Genomic DNA, 24,750 nt, shown 5'->3' with positions numbered 1-24,750 from the left:
GACTATACCTCCTACAACTTTGACTACTATATCGACTAACACTCCTGGTATTCCTACTGATACTGCCTCTGCATCTGCCTTGTCCCACCCTGCTTTCCCTCTTGTCTTTGCATCGACTTCTCCTTCTGTTCGTCAAAGAGTGACTAGCACTTTTAATAGTATTTTATATCCTTTCTTTGGAGCGGCAAGTCCGGCTCCTGTCTCTGAGCATAAACAGTTGCGTACCCAACTGCCTGATTCTAGGGAGAAAGAAACGTTAAATCATTTGGCACATAGATGGATGACTGACCCGACAATATATGATCTAGAATCTGTTATGGATGTCTTCCATCAATGGGAAGCATCAAAGCAGAGATACGTTTTCGAGAAGAAGTGTGTTTTCCTGTGTGAAGATTTAGAGGAAAATGATTTGGACTCTAATCCGCCCGAGTTGAGCCATGTACGGTTCGAGTTTTCAAAAGGCGCAATTGTGGGTTCAGATGTTAAGAAAGTAGTTGCGACGTTGTTGTCACTTAGGACTGAAGGTGTTTCTAAGTCGTTGTTTGAGTATGATTCTTCTGCTAAAAAGAAGGCGAGACAGTATCCCATGAGAGAAGTTCCCCCGGTATGGAAGGAAGAAGTAGCAGCTGGTCATAATAATATTCCCCCAGCTATTCCAGCACACTTTCAGCATGTGTGGGTACATGTCCCTTGGAAGCGAGCTGAAGTTTTGGCCCTTAAACAGACATTGCCTGATCCCCGTAAGAATCCTGCAGGGTATTATAAGGAATTAATAATTCAATCAGCTGGGAGGGTTGAGGAAACTGTGTGCCCTTTTCTTTCCCCAGGGTAAGAGCAAAAGTAATCAGAGGTGAAAAAGGATACTTGTAACACTTTTTAAACCATTGGTTTTGAGAAAAGTAATTGGAGAACCCTCAAAGAAATCAATGTAATCAGGGAGTGCGGTATATATGTTTCATCCGCCCCACATTGAAGTCATGGCAGTTATCATTGGGTGTTCCAAATCGTGATAGTTGCCGACCTCAACCAGAGGCACCTCCGGTCTCAAAGTGCAGTGTCAGAGATAGAGGATTTATTCCCACAAAATAGTGTGAAAAAACAAACTTTATAAAAAAGGAAAAAATCTTTAAAAATGAGGAAAAGCACGCAAATAGGTTTAATAGGGGGTGAGCTCCCTCCGGTTTAAAATATGTTCATACTTAGAGAGATCGAGTTACTAGATCTGTTGGTATTGGTAAAGAATTGTCGACATGTTTCAGCTCCTTTGGCCATAAGGGTCTATGAAGCTTTCGTCAGGACTAACATACGTATACTGATACTCACACGATTTGTGCGGTATTCTTCAATTGGTCATTCTTTGCCAATCGTGGTGCTGGGATCAGCGTTCGTTATTTTTCTGAAAAAGAGTGATAGAAGGACATACAACAATTCGTAATAGTCAATACAGTTTGTTTGTGTTGCAGCAAGTAATTTTTTCTGCAGCATCAGTTTTTGTGGGAAAAGTATTTGATCAACTTTAAATAGTAAACATTTTTATTACTATTTGTTTTTGTGAATTTTTGCTGGATTAAAATACTATGAATCAGCGACATCTTAGGCATTGGCAGTGACATAACACAATGCGTGTTGAGCCATGTACGGTTCGAGTTTTCAAAAGGCGCAATTGTGGGTTCAGATGTTAAGAAAGCAGTTGCGACGTTGTTGTCACTTAGGACTGAAGGTGTTTCTAAGTCGTTGTTTGAGTATGATTCTTCTGCTAAAAAGAAGGCGAGACAGTATCCCATGAGAGAAGTTCCCCCGGTATGGAAGGAAGAAGTAGCAGCTGGTCATAATAATATTCCCCCAGCTATTCCAGCACACTTTCAGCATGTGTGGGTACATGTCCCTTGGAAGCGAGCTGAAGTTTTGGCCCTTAAACAGACATTGCCTGATCCCCGTAAGAATCCTGCAGGGTATTATAAGGAATTGTCACAGACTGCAAGTTCATGCATTATGAACTTAGCCGATATCGATATGTTATTTGGGAACGTTGTTCCACAGCCTTTTTGGGGAAAGATTCGTCATGCAGATAATGATCAGGAGTTATGTGACTCATGGGCTAATATTGTTGCTGCAGATGGCCGACAAGTTGGTGGTGCTAAACCTGAGCCTTTAGTAGCAGAACTCCCTGGTAAGATAATCGATTACATGAAGACTATAATGCCTGCAATGCATGTAAATTGGGACAAATTGTCTGCGTGCAAGCAGATGAAAGATGAAACGGTGTCTGATTTCTTCACCAGGTTTAAAGAAACTTTTGTCGACCACAGTGGTCAAGATATGAGCACAGAAGGTGGTCAGCGATTGTTCTTCGATAAATTCGTGCACAATCTGCTTCCCGAGTTGTGTAAAAAGTTGAAGGATTCAGAGAGTTCTTGGGCAGTTTCCTCTTCAGCGCATATATTGGCTACTGCAGAGTACTACGAAAATAGAGACAAAGATGAGAAATATAGAGCAGAAAAGAAAACTAAAGAGTTGAAAATGAAGGTTCTGTTACAGCAAGCATATCCGCCACGTGGTGGTGGTGGCCAGAATAATGGTGGTCAGAGTAATTATCAGAGTAATTATCAGCAGCCTCAACAGTATCAGAGGAACTCGCAAAGAGTCGAGTATACTCAGCCACGTGTCCCTGTAGGTCCCAATCAGTGTTCATATTGCAAGGAAGAGGGTCATTTTAAATATAGTTGCCCTATCTTGTTACAGCGCGCAAATGGTGTTTCTGGCTCACGAGGTAGAGGTGCTCAACAAGCGCCTAGAGGTAGAGGACGTGGAAACGTCCCCCAGAACGCTCGTTCCCTTCCGCCTCAGGACTCAATGAATAGGTTTGATCAACAGAACAAGGCATCTGGTAGGACAGCTCAGTACTATGCTGATGATTACTATACAGAAGATGAGCATTGGGAAGGTAATGATTGCTAGGACAGCCATAGACAAAGAGAGGGAGTTGTTTCAGTTCCAGTAGATCAGAGTGGACCCTACGTTGAGGTGATTACATCAGGTGTGTCAGAACCTTTTCTGTTGGATACTGGTGCTACAAAGAGTTCTATTATGCACTCAAAACTCCCTGGCGCACCTTTGTCTGGCGAAATGAATGTTTCTGTAGGTTTTTCTGGCGCCCCGGTTAGGAACCCGATTTCTAATCCTATGTCTCTTTCTGTTGGTCCTTGTGAGTTCGAAGCACCCCTTATTCTGACAACAGGTTGTGGTGAAAACTTGTTGGGATTGGATCTGTTAAAAAGATTGTATGCGACTTTGTACTTTTCTCCTTCGGGAGTACAAGTTACACTGGGTAAGAAAGTGGTTTCCCCAATGTATTTGTCAAGGGATAAACTTCCAACAGAATTGTCATTTCTTCCTGATATTCTTTGGGCTACTGGTCCTAATGATGTGGGTCTTTTGGAAATACCACCATATGTCGTAACATTGAAAGCCAATGTTAAAATGCCACGAATTCCCCAATACAAAATCTCTAGTGAAGGTGAAAAAGCGTTGTTAGCGATCGTTTACGATCTGATTGAAAAAGATGTGATTGAAGAAACAAGAGGCAACGTTTGCAATAGTCCTGTTCTGCCTGTTTTGAAACAAACTGATCCCTCTCAGCCACCTGTGTACAGATTTGTGATTGATCTTAGAGAGGTCAATAAAATAGTTGTGCCACAATTTCCAGTTGTTCCTGAAATTACTGCCCTATTGACTATGATTTCAGCTTCTGCAACCTGGTTTTCGGTGATTGACTTGAAGAATGCTTTCTTCAGTATCCCGATTGCTGAGGAGAGCAGGGATATTTTTGGCTTCAGTTTAGGAGGACGAAGCTTCCGCTTCAAACGCGCTCCCCAGGGCTACTGTGAAAGTCCATCAATATATAGTCAAGCTCTAAAAACACAGCTTGATACGATTGTTTTACCTGAAGGTGCCACTCTTGTACAGTACGTTGATGATTTGCTTGTCGCTGCAGAAACTGAGGAAATATGTAAAAAAGCCACTTTGTCATTGTTGCGTCATCTGTGTGATTTACATCACAAGGTGTCACCTTCCAAATTACAATATTGTCGACAAGAAGTGACCTACTTAGGTCATCTCTTATCGAAGGAGGGAAGGAAAGTGACCCCAGAAAGAATTCAGGCAATAGCGAAATTGAGTGTGCCAAGAACACAGAGAGAAGCGCGTGCTTTCTTGGGCATTACATCATACTGTAGACAATGGATACCAAATTTTTCGTTATTAGCCAAACCCTTGGTAGCATTAACATGTAAAGATACACCGAATCCCGTTCCATGGTCTGAAGAGTGTCAGAAAAGTTTTTCTGAATTGCGCACAGCATTATGTTCGGCGCCTGTGTTAGGTACCCCCAACTACAGTAAGCCCTTTACATTGTATGTTTATGAGAAAGAAGGTTGTGCATTATCAGTGTTGACACAGTTGTTTGGAGACAAGCAGCGTCCATGTGCATATTTTTCATCGACTTTGGACCCGGTAGCTAAAGCGTTGCCAAGTTGTTTAAGAGCCACAGCAGCAGCAGCTGTTTCTATTCGACAGTCTGCTGGTTTAGTGATGAATAACACCTTGATCGTTATGGTTCCACATGCAGTGGACACGTTGTTAAACAGAACCAAGACACAGCACTTAACTAGTGCTCGATTGTCAGGTTACGAATTAACCTTGTTAGCAAGTCATGTGCACATAAAAAGATGTAACACGTTAAACCCAGCTACGTTGTTACCGATTGTAGAGGAATTAGATGCTTCAGAACAGCATGATTGTTTTCTTAGAACAGAAGAAGAAACGAAAGGGAGAGTAGATCTCCAGGACACTCCTCTTGCTGAATGTGATGGTACATTATGATTATGGGTGGATGGTTCATGTTTTAAGCTCCCGAATGGTGACACGACTGCAGCATATGCTGTCACGACTTTACATACAATTGTTGAAGCTGCACGTATTCCACATAATTCAGCTCAAGCAGCAGAATTGATTGCACTCACGAGGGCAGGTGTGTTGTCGAAAGGAATGAAAGTGAACATCTACACCGACAGCCAGTATGCTTTTGGTGTGGCTCACAGTTTTGGACGATTGTGGAAAGAACGTGGGCTCCTGACTTCGCATGGAGCTAAGATTCAGCATGGTCAGTTGGTGAATGAGCTTCTTGAATCACTGACCTTGCCTCTACAAGTGGCGATTGTGAAATGTAGTGCTCACAAGAAGGTGACTGATGATGTTGGTCGTGGAAATGCATTTGCTGACAAAATCGCGAAAGAGACAGCAAGGAATGTGATGAGCCGAATGTATGTTGCAGGCCCTGCAAGATGGGTTGGTGATGTTGGAATGTGTGAAGACACGATAGAGAGTGTGAAGTCTATTCAAGCTGAGGCCACAGAGAAAGAGTTGAACATGTGGAGAGAAAGTACGGGTAGAATGGATGCAAATGGTTGCTGGATTGAATTGTCAGAGCATCAGAGATGGTTGCTACCCGATGCGCACATGCTTGCAGTGGTTACAATGGCTCATGGAATGGCTCACATCAGCGTGAAAGGGATTTTCAAGTTGTTGGCTCCAGTATGGCAAAATTCAGGAATTCCCAAGTGTGCAGAGAATGTGGTCAAGAATTGCATAGTGTGTCTGAAACACAATCCTGGTAGGGGAACCCCAACTCCAGCTGGTCATTTTGCGCCTCCTACGTATCCGTTTGAGGTATTGCAGCTAGATTTCATCCACATGGAGAGGTGCAACAACTTAAAATACGTACTCGTTGTTGTTTGCGCCTTCTCAAGATGGGTAGAAGCATATCCCTTAAAGGACAATACTGCCCTGTCCACAGCAAAAGCCCTTGTGAAAGAATTCTTCCCTAGATTTGGAATGCCTAGAATGGTCTGGAGTGATAACGGGAGTGAATTTGTGGGTCACGTGATGAAGAGAGTATGTGAAGGGCTAGGTATTCATCAGAAGTTTCACGCTGCAAATCACCCCCAATCAGCTGGACTAGTAGAATGCTACAATGGCACGCTTAAGTTAAAATTGGCCAAAATTCAAGCGAGCACAGGTCTTAAATAGCCTGACGCTCTCCCTTTAGCACTCCTATCCACCAGAATGACTGTACATTCACGAGTGAAACTTAGTCCCTATGAGATCGTTTTTGGCCGCCCGGCTAACATATGGGGAGTGCCAAGACCCACGAAATTCAGGGAAATAGAACACCCTGTTTTGCTTTATTATCTGTATGAATTGACGGCTAAATTGCGTGTTTTACATCAACAGGTCCACGACACCCTGCCTCCGGTCTCTGAAACTCCAGGACATCAGATCGACCCTGGATCCTGAGTGCTGGTCAAGAATTTCCAGCGAACCAAGAACGACCAGCCCCGGTGGACCGGACCGCACCTCGTCCTTCTTTCCACAAGATCAGCTGTTCGGGTGGAAGGGAAGAAGAACTGGATCCACGGGATCCACTGCAAACGGATCCCTTTACCCCTGCCATATGACCGGTGGGTCCAGGAGGGTGTCACTGACTCAGAGACTGAAACCGTGCCACGTTTTCTGCCTTTCAGTGATGCACGTGTAAAAGGAACACTGACTGAACAAGAGAGTGATGAAATCTTGCAACCAGCAGTATCACCATCAAAGCGATTGAACACTACAGAACCTGAACTCCTGTTTCAGGATCAGACAGAACCTGGAAGGAAGCGCTATAATTTAAGGCCGAGACCTATGGACAAATAAAAAAAATATTTTTTCTTTCCCTCCAAGCACTATTTTTGAAAAGCGCAGCTCTCCCATCTGAGAAACTTGCTTATTTTTGTTTTTCGAACCGCCATCCGGGTTCCGCTGCTAGGGCCGCGATTGCCCAACGTCTTTGGGGTGCAGCTGACGACGTTAGGTCGGCAGTTCTGGTTGGTCCAAGGGAGTTGCCCTAGACTGACAGAAGCATTCCTTAGCAGAATCAACCCCCCATCGCGGGTAGCACTTTAGAGAGGATGGAGTTTTTCGAGATGGAGAGACCTGCCAAAGAAATGAACTTTAAAGCCAAGATATGTAAAATAATGACAAAGAAAAGTTTTTTGATATTGTGCATTTTCATGTTATTCAGTGTGATGATATTTTTATTAGGATATGTTTTATTCTCTTTTCGTGTAACATTTGCACCCATTACATCGCCTACACCTCCTCCTCCTACCGTTTCCTCTCATTCTTTCCACCCTCTTCCTGACCATGAATCCAATAGAAGGTTAGAGTTTATTAATAACTCCTTTGTTCAGCTCTTGCACCAACATCAACTTGTAATGAACACAACTAACTGTTGGGTGTGTGGCCTTATGCCTCACACGACGGATAAAGGTATCCCTTATCTGGTCCTGCCTTTCAGCCACAATGGTTCTGTGTGGGCATACAGAACCATGTTCATTTACGCACGTAAAGTCCACCCCCTACATTCTGTAAAAGACAACCCCAAGAATAGTGCTCTAGTCAGGGGTATAGTTGACATGATTAAGGAAGAGATTTCTTATGAAACTACCCCGGAAGATGAGATATTTGCATATATAGGATGGAACGTAACCGGATATGGAGCTACTTTGAGTGAGAAACAGCAAACTAAGAGATCTTCCCCGATTTGGATTGTACCCCATCAGGGTCACCTATGTCTGCAAGGTACTGGCAAGAATCCCAGAGCTCAGTTAGGGAAGAGTGTCTGTACAGAAACGTATGTTTTTGGGTCTCAGACTTCCCCTGCGTTCTTAGCAGCTAAGGGTACATATTTCATCTGCCATGATAGAGCCTATACATGGTTGCCCCCTGACTTTTCGGGCTCATGTTTTGTTTCGTTCCTGTTGCCTCCCACCTACACAGCAGCGGCAGATTACCACAAGACAAGGGTAGTTAGAGGTGTCTTGAGTAAAGAAGATACTGCAGGTCAAGAATTTGGGGACTTCGCAAAGGGTTTTCTGCCGTTCTGGGGACCAATGGTTAACAGCAGGAACATAAGGCAATTGACAAGGGTGGTTGAGTCCACCGTAAATGAAACTGCTGGTGCCCTTAGTAACTTGACTGCTGAGCTCCAGTCGGATCGTCTTATGACTCTTCAGAACAGGGTCGCATTAGATGTCATACTTGCAGACCGAGGTGGGGTATGTAAATTGATCCAATCAAGTTGCTGTGTTTTCATCCCAGATAACGCTCCAACTGTGTACCAGGCCATCTCCAAACTGCATAAGATTTCCGAATCTATTCATGTGGATAAAGGAGATTGGTCTTTAATGGGATGGTTCTGGGAACTGATATCCGGCTGGGGATGGAAAATTCTGATGGTCATTGGGATGGTCTTCGCCATTCTCTCCCTGTTCTGTCTGTGTGTGCAGTGTGCTCCTGCAATATGTGGCCTCTGTGCCACATCATGTGTAAGGAAACCTGTATCCAGGGACGAGCTAAGTACTAGGATGATGTTACAGCAACATCTCAATGACTTTAGGAATATAGACCTGGACTCAGATTAGCATGAGATTAGGTTAAATTGCCTATGTAAGGGCAAAAGGAGGGTGTGTGGTTCTGAAAATTCTGGACTCGAGAATTTTACTTTGTCGTAGCATGACGATTTTTATATCAAAAGACCGAGAATGGCTAGTACACTATGTACAAGTATTTTCGTCATATTCGAGTGACGATTTCACCCAGAAATCGTCATTTTCGTCCTGAACCCTTGGTTTCCATTTTGTATGCGGCAGCCATTTTGTGAGTTGCCCTCACATAGCCAAATTTGATACCAAAGGACACGTACTCCTTAATTGACTTTCCTGTGACCTGGGCAAGTTGGAACCATTGCCCCAGGCCGAACCTGTTTTGTCAGTTCCTCTCCCAGTGGCCGAACAAGATAGCATCAAGGCACAACATGTCATAAACCCTTTTTCATCGCACACACACCCTGCCTAAACTTGCTCACACCTGGCCCTGCTCTTTTCTCTCTTACTTGTTTTATGATGAGGAGGTGCCCGTTTTATTGGGGGTACACAGATATCTGATGGAAATGTTGGGCCTTGCCGGGTAATTTGTTGTGGGCTGGAGAACTGAAATGTGAGCTTGTCATCACGACTCTGCTTTTTCTTTGTACTGGAAATATGTGAATAGTATACTGTAAATCTAGGAATGTTTGCCTGGAGCTTAATATTTTGTATAAAAAGAGAAGCCTGACTTTGTAAATTTGAGCAGTCTCCTGAGAACATACTTCCCGTGTTGTTGTACTTCTAGGACCTGTTACTTGGTTGCAGCCAATAAATTCGATCTTTGACTTCACCTAGAAGACTCTGAGTTTCTGTGGTCTGAATCAGGAAAGTACTAGAGGTCTTTGGGTGTACCCTGACACCGCTGTGGCAGGGACGGAAGCCCGATTGGAATTGGTCGAGCAGTTGAAATTGCTCAATGTGTTTGCGCAGTTATTCGTGTACACTTTTCTCAAGTTGTTTTGCCAGGGTAGGGATGTTTGTGATTGTCCGATAGTTATTCAAGTCGTCAGGGTCTGCTGTGGGATTTTTGAGAATGGGGAGAACTAGGCCCTCCTTTAGGCAGTCAGGGATCACACCTTGCGGGAGAGACGCATTGATGATCTTGACCAGAGTGGGACCAGTGATCCTATCATTTTGTTAAAGAAGTTGGAGGGGAGGGGATAATTGAAGTGATTTGATGGTTTCAGTGTTGAGAGTATACTGAAGATGGCAGTGTCGTTGATGGTTGTGAATTGACTCCAAGAGGCCCTGTTTTTAGTGGAGTGAAAGGACTGAATAGGAGGGGCCGAGTGTAAGGAGGAGTCAAGAGAGGATGAGAGATCGATCAGGACAGATTTTAGATCTGATTTGATCTTACTCGCCTTTTCAAGGAAGAAGTCGGCAATGTCATTGCAGTTAGGCTGAGGGCAGGAGATGAGAGGGGATTGATTAGGAGTGGTATTGGATTGTGACTTAATCAGTTCCAATAACCTTTTTAGGCGATTTTTGGCTTTGTCCAGTTGTGATTTGAAGAAGGTTGCTTTCGCCTTTCTGATGAGTTTGTTGTATCTACTCCATTTTAGTCTTAGGATTTTTAGTAGCGCAATGGATGAAGCAGATCTTCAAGCGCATTCTGACAGTCTCATGCTGCGCCTGTCAGCATTTAGGCTGTTGTTTAACCAAGGTTTGGAGTCTTTGGTGGCTTTTCTTTTTAGTTTAAGGGAGGCAGTTGCATTCAGGGCAGACAACATCGAGTTGTTATAGTGCTTCATGAGGTCATGCACGTCAGCCATGTTTGCAGGCGGCGGTAGGGAGATATTGTAGCGAGCTATAAGCTCATTAATGTTTGAATTTTGAAGTGTTTTTTTCCAATGTTTTTGTTTTACTGGTTGTGCTCTTTAGGGCTTCCAATTTTTTAGGATACGGAAGGAGATCTGGTGATGGTCAAACCAGTCACAGGAGAGGATAGATTTGAGCAGTATGGAGTTGGGATTGGCGATGATTAGATCGCGGGTCGATCCTAAATTGTGTGTGGGCTTGTCACAGAATTGAGTCAGGCAAAGGTCAGTGAGGAAGCTAGCCAGGCAGAGGTCAGAATGATGACGTTTTTCTATCTACACGTGGAGCGGAGGCATATATATTCAGGGTTATGGGTTCCTGATGGTGGCTTATTGGCTCTGAATCCATACTATACTTTATTTGTGTTTGTGTCGCAGTGGGCCTGTGCTGACTTTCTTCCCTACACCATTTGGTCTTGGACATTAGGGTGGTCTTACAATATGCACTCAGCCTCATGGGCAGTTCTATGCTTTCATAGTATCCCTGTCACTGTTCAACACAATCTAATTTACAATTGTAACCTTGTATTCTCCTTTTAACATGGTGCTTATTACCAGATGATCCATTTGCTACTTAAAGTAGCATTATTTTTTTCTTCCTACTGTCCTGCTTTTATCTTCCCTTGGTTTGCATTTCATGCAGTTCTTCTGGCATCTATGTATTCTGCAGATTCTCACTTTGCATGTATATTGTTGGAAATGAATGACCATCTTTTGGTATTATTCTCCCAGATCTTGTATTTTACTGCCATATTCTTGCCGCACCCTTTGTTGTTGGCCTGTGCAAACATGGCTAAATGGATGTATATCTGATTGCATTATTTAATTTACTCATGAGCCCCTAATTTATGGTACTGCATGGACCCAGCAACTAGTAGGCTGCATTACGCATTGTGCCACCCGCTAGAGTAGTGTTGTAAAACATCTCTTCTGGCTTGCGGCCTGTGTGCAATTTTAAAAATGTAATTTCACCATGGCACAAATAAACCTTTTGGCAAACATAAATCTTCCTGTTTTTATAAATCACTTCTAAGGTAGTCCCTAACAGCTCATAGGGTATGGTGTATGATATTTAAAATGTAGGACATGTATACTTCATATTTTACATGTCATGGCAGTGTAAAACCTTCAAAGTTGTTTTTCATTGTAGCAAGGTTAGCACGCCCATGCACTAGTTTACCTTTTGCCCTGGTTTATCCTACTACATTTAATATATGCCAAATTAATTTGGGAAACAGCTAGAGAGATAATTATGGCAACAATTGTAATCAGTTTAAAATCTTTCATGGTAAAGTCGATTTAAAGTTATTATTTTCGAAATGGCACTTAAAGAATGTTAGCATTTTGCCAACTAAACCAAATGTGCCTTTCTGCCAGTGTCCAAGGTCATCTGACTGCTAATGGACCTCCTATAGTGTGATGTGTATTCCTTCCAGAGAATTGACAAAAGGGCCTGGGTCTCGAGAAGTGAGAGTCTTCCCAGCATTATAGCCCCAGTGAATGCCTAGTCCTTGATCTCCTGGCTCCAGGCAGTGGCCAGAGCCACCTTCACTACCTGGTGCAATGTGCTGCCAGATCATGGAGGAGCCTTAAATCGGACCAGCCCCAGTGAGTTTTGTGCGAAGCTCACATGGAGTCCGGGGCTTCCTGAGTCACCTTTGGAGCCACCTTCCCAGACTACTTGCTGATAGACTGAGGAAGAATCCAGTGTTCCTGAAGTACCTCATGGATTAGCATTCAAACCAGCTTCCATTTCCTCCAAATGGAAATATTATAGAAAGCTTATTATTTTTGGAGTGAAACTCATACAATAGGTTTGCTTCATGTGTCAACAGTTTTAAAAAGAGGTGTGAAATATAGCACTGTCCAAGCACACAGTATTGGTCAAGGGATCACTGTTCCCTTAAGGCCGCATTCTTGCAAAGCCTGAGAGAACAAACAATATTAGCTTGCCAAGATTTAAATTGATACTCTGCAATTGGGTCTTATCATGCAAGAAAGAATACAGTATAGGAATGCTGAAACATGTGTCATCCAACTAAGGTATACATATGTGTGGGTTGGATAACATATTGGGGGTTGAACAAATGATTTATGAAGGGAGGAGATGGCCTCAAAAAGTTCTGAAAGTATGGAAACACTCGCAAGGATATGGAATGGTTGGGATTATGGGAGACTGGGTTCCTTGGAGATCTGCTGATGGGTCTTTAGCTTGCTTTTACCTTACAATGAGTGTTTCAATCTTATATGAGCTATGTTTCTGGACCATTTTAAAAATAAAAAATAAATATATCCTTTCCAAATTCAAGTAGTTGACATATTAGTAGTGTTGTAGTTGTAATAAAAAGGGGTTAAAATCTTGCTTACTCATATGGCTGAACATGTACCTTCGATAACAGCTTGGTTATGAACTCTCGTAACAGTACAGAGTTTTGGTGATGATAGTAGTGACCGATATTTGTTGTGCTTTGTTAACTTTTTACTCTTGTGACTCTTGATATTTTAACAGTATACTTTGTACATTTGCGCTTTGGGAGTATACCACTTACAATAATCTTGGGTCAAACTATGGATTTTTTGGTTTGTCTACCTCTTTTGCAATAATTTGCTGATTGCGTCTTGTCATCTGGAGCTGCAGTGCGATCATGTACATGTGCTTTCTGTTTTTTTACTCTATTAGATATCTTTTTATCACCTGTGATTCTAATTTGAAAGTTTAGTGTCTTGCTAGAGGAGCTGTCTCACTTTCTTGATATGAATATGGATTTTTAACCTTGGCACATTACTACGTTACCAAGAAATTGGAGTAGTATAGTATATATAACAATTGTTTGTATTGGTCCCTTTCTAAGATTAGCTTTCTATCTTACTCTTCAGATACAATTGCATTTTTTGTTGCGCTGTCTATACATAATTGGAGTAACTTATATGGATATTGCAACTTCGTCTCTTATACTTCGTACCTGATAAAGTTTATTTGAGTTTGGTGAGTAGCACCAAATCGTATCCGCACTAGCAGAGGAACGCATGATTTGTGCTCTCACGTCTCTGTTTTTCTTTCTCCATCTGTTCACCTTGTATCTATATTTGATATCACCAGTCACTTACTCTTGAGTACCTCTGGAGTCTCTTTACAATTTCATCCCGATTCAATGGCAGTTGTACCTTTGGGTCAAGCATGCAAATTGCTTGCCCATCATTTTGTGTGACTTCTGTGTCATCTTTTTCTTCCCTTCACAAATTAGAGAGTGCTGGATCTCTGCTCACTGATCCTTATCCTTAACCGCATGCGTGCGGCGGCTTTTTTCGCGCTGTGGGGCGTTTTGAAAAAAGCCGCATTACATGACGAGCTGAGCTCGTCATGAGCATGCGAGCGGCGCAACTCATGACGAGCTCAGCTCGTCATGAGCGCGGAAGGGGTTAAATACCTTTTCTGTTAATTTTCATTTTTGATTGTTAAAAAAAAATACTGACGTGTACCTTGGGCCCTTTTCTCCATATTTAAAGTCTCTGGCCCTGAAGAAGTCTATGGTTTACTCCAAATAGACGAAACACGTGTTGGTTACAATCCACATGTTTGTTGAACTGTATCAAATGACAATAAAGAACAGAAGAAGAATTCTGTGACAACTACAACTGTGGACTGTTCTCAATACTTTGGACATTTGTTGCTCAGGATTTTAACCCCATTATATGGCTATATGTGTGGGCTTTGGTCTCTGTGACCGGTGACTGCGGGTGGCTATGACATATATCCTTGGAACATTCTTATTTGCCAGCTGTGACTTTGCACAACTCAGCGCATCCTATACCATGTCACCCTTTTTCTGTAGTGCTTTTGTTGAGGACTATTCTATTGAATTAAATAAATATGCTGACGTCAAATATGCACATGTACGAGCACAATTGATTTAACCCATAATTATTTATTGTGTTGCTTATTCATGCTCTTTTGTAAGTGCTGAAATGTCCTATTCTTGACAACAGGTAACGTTTGTCAGATTGATTTGTTTTTCATGGTTGATTAAGGATTATGTGTATCATTTAGACGTGCTTCGGCTGTAAGTGTTCTGCATAAGACTACAAAAAGAGAGACCTAGGATTCTTTGGGACCGGAACAAAACAATGTCAGGTACATTACAATATGTTTCAGTGCTATTTTTAGGGCATGAGGTCTTCGGTGTGCTTGGACCTAAAAATACATCTTGCCCAGATTCTTGAGTTATGCTTCAGTTCAGGTTATTTGTTTTTTCCCCATTTATCTATTACAGCTATCAGGGGGCATTTATTTGAAGGTACAGCATTTTCAGTCTTTGCCCCCAACTTGTAGAACAGGGTGCTTCGCTCACCATGATGGATGCTAATCATGGGAGCTTTTTTTAATGCTCCTAAAGTGTACCTATTGTAAAGTAATCCATCTCTGTGTCAGGATAACATCAGCCTTTGTATCAAGATACACAGAGGAGATAAAAGTTACTCACTAATCTTTCTAAAAACTGCTCATTGTTGAGGGCTCAAACTCATTTCCTAGCTAATCATAGGTGAACTGGTGGACATAATGAATGTTTCTAAAAATAAAATAAAAATACAATTCAGGTCTAACATTAGAGTGTAGCCTTGATCTTGGCTACAGCAGACCTTGTGCAACATGCTTAGATGTTTTAATTTGATTAAGCTCTGGACTTGAAGCTAGTGTACTGATGGCAATGCAGAGATTGAATGTGTATGCCTTTTAAGGTTCAGGCTGGCATTCCAAAGCTGTTGTTGTCTGTTAATCTTGTTGCGGGCAATTGATATTGTGGTAGGCTTGGAATGGTCAAACATGAAATCACATCAATCGCTCTCAATTACCCGAATGATTGTATTCATATGTTACATTTTCTTACAGCTGTGGGAAGGCTCTCTCAGGTTGCAAGACTAGAATCCATAAGCCTGACAAGAATGGTGTTGGAGAAGTTTGCAGCTGGGGAAGAAACATATTTATGGGCTACTTGAACATGGAAGAGAAAACAAATGATGTACTAGATGAGGATGGATGGCTACACTCTGAGGACCTAGGAAGATTTGATGAAGATGGATTTTTATATATCACTGGAAGACTTAAAGGTAAGTTTTGTATATCTTAACACTTATGGTGTAAGATTAAAGGCATAGCAAACGATAGAAAAGTAATCCATTCTTAATTAATTTTCTGGCTAATTATCTGAAAATAATATTTTCCTTTTGTGATATGCTCAAACTGTGGAATTATAATATAATTAGTGGCCCATGCAAAACAGTGTGAATGATAATGTTTTTATGAAGTAAACGGGATACTTTTTTTTACCTTATATATAAAATGATTCAGGGTGTGCTCCAGTCTTAATAAATATGCTGCTAGTTCCCTGCTGCCTAACATTTTGTGCACAGATTACTGGCAAATTGTGAACCGACTGGACCATATTATGGATACCATACTAGCAAGCATAGGGACATTTGTAACTATTACAATTAGTGACACTGTACTGAGAAGGCTCTAGACAAAGGCAGTGTTTTTTTTTAAAATCCTCATTCTGCAATAGTAGGTATACAGAGTTTTCAGGTAACTGCATCTCTGTTCTCTGTTCCTTCACTGCCCCTTTGTATTCGGTAAGTTGGGATTGGGGAGTCTCCCTATAGTGTGTCCAGAGGCAATGGCAGTGTTGTATGCTCCTCTACCAAGTTGTGCAGGTCGGTCTCTCCTCCTGTGAGATAGGAAAACAAGTTTCTTCACAAAGAATATTGTAGTCTCCAATCTTCAAAAGGTGAATTTTAGAGTTGACTATAACAACACTAGGCTCTACTCCCATTTTTATGTTGCCTTTTTCTGCACCAAGAAATACTGCTTCTGACTTTGAGGAGATGAGAGCCCTCTCCCATACTCCCGTGCCTCACAGGCATTGATGTAGTGTATACATTATTCATCATGAGGATAACTCCCCCCCAAGGAATGAATATACCATCTAAGTGGAAATCACCATGAGTACAAGGATCAGGAACCTCACCTTGGGCATCATCAGTGACATGCTATAAGTGGTGGAGCACCACTTCATAAAATACAATTTTTCAGGCTACACCTTTAAAAACACAATGTTATGTGCACTCCCACTAAACACAAACAACTGGTGATCCTACCTCTTAACAAAAACATGGTCAGAAAAAAATCCCCTGATCTTAATTGTGTTGGGTCTGAATTCCTGTAATTATATGCATAGTAGCACATACAATCAAGATTCCTTATCTCATCACATTATATCTCATCTCATTATATCTCATTGCATTTTATCTTATCTCATCTCCTCTCATTATGTCCCATCTCATTATATCTCATTGCATCTTATCTCATCTCATCTCATCCCATCTCGTCCTAGTCCACATGGGACCAATGCACAAATGTGCCCTGTGTTAGGAGATGACAGAGTGTTTTTTCAGTTTCAAAACTTTATTCGGTTAAAATACAAATAACCATAAAAGTAACAAACATATACAACAGGCTACAATGATTACAACTCTAAAAATAGGTGTTCAGTGAGGGAGATTTAAACCATTTCTCTAGTCATTTGTTTCCGTAAATGAAACACAATTTTTAAAATTTTTAAAACCACAGTTACAGTTAAAACCGTATCCATTCTCTGGACCTCTAAAAAAGCTGGGCGGCATCTGGTTAAATTCATTTCTTTTAAAAAAGGGACGATGATTTCAATACGAGAGGCTCTATAAAATCTGCAAAAGAAAAGGATATGAATGTCCGATTGTTGTGAAATGCCATCGCATGGGCAAGTGGGCAAGATGCGAGTCCATAGGTTCATACTAGGAAAGGACACCAATCTAAAATATATACAAAATCTAAGTCGAGTTAAAAGAAAACGATCATAGTTTGACATGGGCAGGGAAAGATATGGCTGTACAGTCTTAGTCTCGCATAGAGTAGGGTGGTGGGATTGTACAGAATGTTTCAGAGTTTCAACTCTCCTCCTCTTGTCCTCAAGATGGTCCAGGCAGAGGGCTTTTAATGTGCTCCTTGAGATGCTATCCATTGTAGATGGATCCGAAAAATAAGAATAGCACCCCAAGTCAGTTAGGAAGCACTTAACATATCCCAACCACTGTGATCTCTCCACATGCTCCAGGCGAAGGGTGTCCTGTAAAAGAGCTCGGTTCATAGTACATTCATTTGTAGTCCAAACCCTGTGCCACAACAGGATGGGTTGAATTTTAATAATATCTGATATATGAGATTGACCCAGTTCGGCGTGACAATTGAATGTGGCAACGCACTGTGGAACAGCAAGGACTTCCCTCATAAACTTATTTTCCACAACCTGGATAGGATCAACATTTGCGTACCCCCACAAACCTGAGCCGTACATAGCCACAGATAAGCATGTTGCTTTATATATTGTTAGTAGTTCTTTTATTGGTTTCCTGCCCAATTTTCTGACGAAGTTCTTTAGAGCCATGATCATTTTCATAAATAAAAGAGTTCTGGCCTTAATTGCACTTGTCCATGAACCTGACTCATGAAATAAAATGCCCAAATAAGAAAAGGTTGGGGTATTGTCTAGTGGAAGATTATTTAAAAACATTCTTTTCATTGGTTTACTTGATTTGGGGCCACAGTTCATTGTGAATGTTTTGCTACAATTAACCAGCAAATCTAGATTCAGCATAAACTTCTCAAAGCTTACCACTAGCCTTTGCAGAGCCTGCGGTGTGCGTGCCATAAGCACGGCATCATCCGCATACATGAGCGCAGGGATTGCCCTCCTCCCGACCCTGGGCATATCCCCGCACTCATGCAGCAGATGATGCTCAAGCCCGTTAATGTAGAGGAGGAAGAGAAAAGGTGCCAGCACACAACCTTGACGTACTCCACGACCCACACTGAATTTTCTGGAGCATTCCCCCCCTCTACCGTAGCGAACAGAAGCTGTGGCTCCGCTATAAAGTTCCCTCAGAAAACAAATGATAGTATTATCCACTCCCATACCTTTCATTACTGCCCATAATTTGGCATGTGACACGCAGTCGAACGCAGATGAAAGATCCACAAAAGTAAGATACAAGCGTTCCGACTTAATCCTTATATACTTGTGCTGTAGTAACATTAAGTTTAGGCCTTGCTCAATTGTGCCGATCCCTTTTTGAAAACCAAATTGCAAGTCACTCATGACGTCATTTTCTTCCGCCCAGCTTTGGAGTCTTGCCAACACTATTCGACCCAAGATTTTTATTGAGGAATCAAGAAGGGAGATGGGCCTATAACAGGCACAGCTGTTTCTATCCCCCTTCTTGTAAATAGGGACAATAACAGAGGTGAACCAGGAATCTTTTAAGCCCCTTGACAAAGCTGCATTAAAAAGTTGTACCAATATAGGGCCCCAGATTTCAGAGTTTGCTTTAAAAAGGTCCGCCGGGATCCCATCGGGCCCAGCTGCCTTTCCTCCCTTAGTTGCTTTTAAAGCAAGCAATACCTCATCAAGTGTAATAATCAAGTTTGGCCCTGGTTGTAAATCCAAACTAATCTGTGGGCCTCCTCCTTGATTGTCATCCTGAGCCATATAAAGATTGGAGAAATGATCCACCCAATTATCCTCATCTATTGCAATCTCAATTCGCGCAGTGTGGGTTTCATAAGGAAAAGGTGTATTGATTACTTTCCAAAATGCAGCAGAATTTTTGGATTGTGAGGCCTCACAGAGTGAATCTAATGCCTCCTTATTTAGCGCAGTTTTCCTTTCTTTAAGGGCCTGGTTGTATACTGACCTACATGTTCTTATTTCGCCTAGGTCTCTGGAGCTTCTATGAACTGCATGTTTTAAATTTTTCAGCGCCCTAGTGCATGCATTATTAAACCAGCTCTTACATCCCTTACCACTACGCTTTGACTCCACCCTTAAACTGCTTTTTATATTTGCGGCAATGATACCAAAATGTTGAATAATTTGATCACTACTCGCATCATTTCCCAAACAGGTCAAAAAGCTAGTAGAGCACGCCTCCCAGAGTTTCTTAAAGAACATTGCGGGGACTATTTTGCTCCACTTAAGTGAGTACCCATTTTGTCTCCCAAGAACCACATCAACCGCTGCCCCAACAGGAGGCGCGGCCGTAGATGGGTCTGGGAATAGATCAACTACCTTAAGGCATTGCGGGAAATGATCACTTATCGGCAATGGGATGTTTGTAACCTCCACCGCTCTATGGTTAAGGTTACTGGAGGTGATAATAAAATCAATAGTTGACGTCAAACCTCTACCAACAAAAGTGGGAATAAAGGGTGCGGGTTTTAGCGCTGTTTCATTAGCAAACCCTAAGTCAAACGTAAATAGTATTTCGTTCAGCAAATCCCCCATTACATTATGGTCAAAGTGGGTCAGATTCGTGTCTCTATCTGTCGTTAGGCCACATAGTCCCTGACTACCTTTGGGACAAAGTGGACAGTTAAAATCTCCCCCCCATAAAATTATAAATTCTCCATTGTTTTTATCTACCTCTACCTGAACTTCCTCCTTAAGTTGCTTCATTGCAACCACCATTTCTTCCCTCGGAATTTTATTATAAAAATTAATAATAATAATCTTTGCTCCTTTTAGGTCTCTTAAAACTATAAGCTGGAAGTATTTGGAATGTAAATAATAATGGGCCTGTTTAATTTTAAGGTTGTTTGAGATAAACGTAATCAAACCTCCTTTAGCCCTTCCAAAATGTCCTCCAATTGCTGGGGTAAAAAAAGTCCTATAGCCATTTACGTGGATTGGGTCCTGAGTCCATGTTTCTTGGAGGGCCACTATATCCTGACCGCTTATTATGAGATCCCATGCTGGGTTGCTGATTTTTTGTCTCAACGCAGCTACGTTCCAGAAAAGCAGTTGGCAAAGATCACTCTTTGCTTGTATCGGACCATTCCCTATCTGTTCTCTGGACCCACTAATGTCATCTCCGAGAGGCTGCGTCTGTACCGGGAAAACACTATCACAAATTGTTAACCCGTCTGGGATGCCGGTCTTATTTAATATGGGAGATTCATGAAGTGAATTAATGGGGACCTCAGTAATGCTGGCGAGTACCCTGCCCCTAATAGAGGCTTGAAGAACTGGGGGTGGGAGCCGTTCCTCAGCCACAGATTCCGTGAGAGTCTGGGCTTGCTGTCAATCTACACCATCCAAGCCCGACAAAATATGATAGCGGTTTTGGATCGGTAGATTATACATAGGTGGCAGCGGTCCTCTGTTATTCCATGGTCTCCCTTGGGTAACATTAGGTCCGAAATAAGGTGAATAGTGATTGATGGTAGGTGGATTTTGGTACACCTGGTAATCATTCCTGGAATAAAAGTCATCCGGGCTCTCAGTATAAAAAGAGGGGCCTTGACCACTTGCGTAACCAGAACTAGCCTGCATAGGCAGTTTGCCCCCAGGCCCATCCCTATCCCATGATCTTGCCTTTTCAAACCCCCAGCGTTGACGGACTGGCTTCTTAAAAAGCTGCCTGTCCCTCCCCCAATTAGTAAGACTTTTTGGGGGTGCATAGGGATAGAAATAAGAAAGGAGATGCGTGGAGATAGAGTCGCTGCTACTAGCATCGACCCAATACCCAATATGCCTCACAGCCCTATGATCCTTAAAGTTGATGATTATAACGTCACCACTTTTGTCCTTAGGCCTAACCCCCACCCAATTGGCACGCCTTAGACTTAGGATTTCGCCATTTATTGAAGCAGGTAACGGTCTATTATCACGGAGCCAGAAAACAACCTTATTTCGTAGCGCTCCGTGATCTTCCCTTTTGCCTGCGAGAAGTTCTGGGACCCCTGCCATAACAATGACAAAAGGGGCAGAGTCAGGGGTTAAGTCCACGACACAATTAAGTTTAGTTTTAACAGGGGCGGTTGTCGAAACGTTACCTTTACTTAACTTGGTCATTGGCGGATCCTTACTACCATCTTGATTTTGGGTGTCCCCTTGTTTAGTTGGTTGTTCATTAATTACCGGAGCCACCTGTTGGGGTATAGCCGTCTTTGGGGCTGGAGTAATTAACGTAATTGCAGGGCTACCTGCTCTTACCCCCTTTTGTACGGAGCTCTGTTTTTGCAGCAATACTGGTGTTTTTACTATTGGTGTTATAGGTGCTAGTGACAGAGGGGGCCCTGTTAGAATAGGTTTTACAGGTGGATTGGCTTTAGGTTTTACAGGTGGATTTACTTTAGATTTTCCTAGCCCCTTTGCCAGGTCAAGTAAGAGAAGGGAATTGTGTTCAACCTTCTTCTCTATTTGATCTAAATGAGCACACAAGGTAGTTGTCTTATCTAGGAGTGGTTGCATCGCTCCCTTAATAAGTTCTGCAATTTTGGCCATCATGGCCACCTCCCCTTCTAGAGTTTCGCCAGCTTGTTTCAAGGGCACACTGACAACCCCTTTTCTTATTTTATTTGCACGATTACCCAGTGGCTCACCTCCCCTTTTTAAACTATTAATTATAGTAGGGGGGGATGTTGGAGACATAGGAGATGGATCAATAGGGAGTCTAGGGGAGCCCGATAGCCTAACAGTATCATTCCCAGTAAGTAGGTCCCATACAGGAGAACTAGTAGGTGTGCTGGACAAAGGGAGCTTATTAATCGTGTTTGGGTCATAAGAGGACCTTTCTGTATTATCCGTGACCCCTGAAGATGACAAATCAATAAGTAACAGAGAATCTCTAGGGCATTCAGACGCAATAACATCCCTCTTCTCTCCTGTTTTACCTGTTCTAGGTTCAAAACATACCGATATAGGACCAAACACTCCCCCCCCTCCTTGTTTGATTTTGTGGTTATTTTTCCCTTGCTTTCCCCTGCGCCTCACTCGGGCTTTCCTAAATATTCTTGGAGGATCCTTTGTTACAGGCTCCTGTATGTCGGAGGAGCCTGTGACTACCCCGTGGGTGTTGAAAACCTCATCATTCGCACCCGCATGAATCAAAGCAACTACCGTCGTAGCTTTGCGTGTAGGGGCAGGGGGCTCCTCCAAAGGAGTATCTGTAACGGTGAGTGGAAGCTCAAGAGAGTTTGTCAAAGGAAGCTCCAATCCCAAGGACGCCCTTCTGTTGCTGTTAATTAGTGCAACCTTTTTAATTAAGAAGTTGTCCATAGTAACAGGTTTGGGGGGCATAGTAAGTACCAGTGATAGTTGTTACTAATATAATATAAAGCAGTAAATTCGCACTCACATATATGAATGACTAGAACAGGAATGGACTAAAGAGTGTTGCCCCGGCCCGGCTCCCTCGGTCCCCGGAGGGCCACGGAGGGCCCGCTCTTAACCCGGTCTTGTCCCGGGCTGCGTCCCGCGCTGCGGGAGTAAGGTTATGTTATATAGAGGGCGTAGAGGACGAGGGGGCGGGCCAGCGGGGAGAGCGGACCGGATGCTATGTCCGTGGTCTCGCAGGGACTCCTGGATGCTGGAGTCCCCGCACGCTCGCAGCCCCGCCGAGCCTCTGCCCCTTACCTCCGCCTTGCTGCTCTGTTGTCCGGTGACTGGTACGCTGCGCACACCAGCACGAAGCGGCACCCGCGTAGCGGGTGCGGCGAGGAGTCGGCTGGATCGCTGGGTCGCCCTCAAGGTCCTGCTGCGATGAACTGGTGAACTGCGCCGGTAAAATAAAATTAAAGCCCAAACAGGTGGTGGAAGAAGCCTCCTTTTACAGCCTCAGGTGGACGGGGGGACGGGCCAGCGGGGAGAGCGGACCGGATGCTATGTCCGTGGTCTCGCAGGGACTCCTGGATGCTGGAGTCCCCGCACGCTCGCAGCCCCGCCGAGCCTCTGCCCCTTACCTCCGCCTTGCTGCTCTGTTGTCCGGTGACTGGTACGCTGCGCACACCAGCACGAAGCGGCACCCGCGTAGCGGGTGCGGCGAGGAGTCAGCTGGGTCGCTGGGTCGCCCTCAAGGTCCTGCTGCGATGAACTGGTGAACTGCGCCGGTAAAATAAAATTAAAGCCCCCAAGTACCAACAGCACACTGCTGGGATTGACCACGGAGAGCACATTGTTGCAATCAACCACCAGACCAGCGTCTCGCACCGTCGACCGCCACCACAGCAAGAGGATGCAAAGGGAATACTCTCCCATGCCTGAACTGCCCTGACTGTCATTCTGTGTCTGGAGCTAATTGAATTGACTCGTTCAGAAGCGGTTTCCTCCACGAGGCGCATTGGCCCTCCTCCATCCATACAAAATCCATTGCCTCAATCTGGAGGCTCTAATTAAATATACCAGGCAAATGTTATGTTTTAGTCCTGATGATGATCCCGTACAATCTTGAGCAAGGGATCGAAATGTCGACCTTGTCAAGTGGTTTCACAATTGACCATTGTGTATAAATTGTTGTGTTTTCCACTTTGGCCTTACTTGCGATAACATTTGAAACACTGATTTACAAGTGGCCATTCCGCTCAACCTTTGCCTGTCATCCCTTATTTGTTGTCTGTCCCTTCACTCTTATTTCCCCTCATAGTACGGTACAGGACTGTGCCCTACTACAACTGTTGTTGTTCTGATATTCTTGAATTTATCCTGTGAATATTTCAATATTAAAAATCCATGTCCGAATGGACATAGGAAATTATATAGTAACCTATTGTGGTCTATATGATATTGTTCACCTATTCTTCATAATTGCTTAGGGCCGTTGTTTTTTCTGAGTATAATTGATACCCGTGGTCCTTAGCCATTAATTCGGGTCCCCTTGTTCACATGTAAAAAAAATTACCAAATCTGTTAGCACCCTTACTCATGATTCAGGTATTCAAAACTTTGACCCAATATGCTACTTTGAAAGTATGTATTTTTTATCTTCTACTTGTTGTCATACCAATGTTTTGTTTCATCTTGTTTCCTCTTCTTATAGCAGTTTCATTGCCAAACTCACCATCTATACCCTCTTTTCTGCACTTTTCCTTGAACCACCAGTGACATACACTAGATGCAGGCTCTATTCCTTTTAACAACTTGAAAGGAACTTCAGTAATAGTATGTGGGGTAATGTGATATAACCTCAAACATTTTCTAAGTGGACGCAACCAACAACTTCCATGCTTAATAGCCTCCACCACATATCCTTTCAACACTCGATTGAACCTCTCAAACTGACCATTTTCATGGGGTCCATACAATGAAATCATCACATGCTTTATGAAAAACTTTCAGCTCAGATAACGTGAGCTGCCCCCTAATGTCTGTGACCAGCATTGAAGGACATCTTTCACGTGCAAACACTTCCTTAAAGAATTCTATTACTGCACCAGTGGTGGCCTGAGATACAAATTTCACTTCTGGCCATTTAGAGTGATGATCAACCAGGGCAAGCTCAAAGCGGGAATTACTTTTGCCACAGTTCTTTAGGCCCCTCTA

General features: G+C 43.0%; 1 protein-coding gene across 1 annotated transcript in view; it reads left to right on the top strand.

Annotated features, from left to right (window-relative positions):
• Nucleotides 1-24,750, top strand: part of LOC144817709 (long-chain-fatty-acid--CoA ligase ACSBG2-like) — a 443,613-nt gene that overhangs the window by 369,977 nt on the left and 48,886 nt on the right. Inside the window, exon 11 of the mRNA XM_078674471.1 lies at nucleotides 15,231-15,448. Coding sequence (XP_078530597.1) covers nucleotides 15,231-15,448 — 218 coding nt within the window. The remainder of the gene's footprint in view (nucleotides 1-15,230; nucleotides 15,449-24,750) is intronic.

The sequence above is a fragment of the Lissotriton helveticus genome, chromosome 2_1 (genome assembly GCF_964261635.1).
Source record: "Lissotriton helveticus chromosome 2_1, aLisHel1.1, whole genome shotgun sequence".
In the NCBI taxonomy this organism is placed as follows: Eukaryota; Metazoa; Chordata; class Amphibia; order Caudata; family Salamandridae; genus Lissotriton; species Lissotriton helveticus.
Note: the sequence above shows the minus strand (reverse complement) of the source record. Positions and strands in the feature narration are given on the sequence as shown.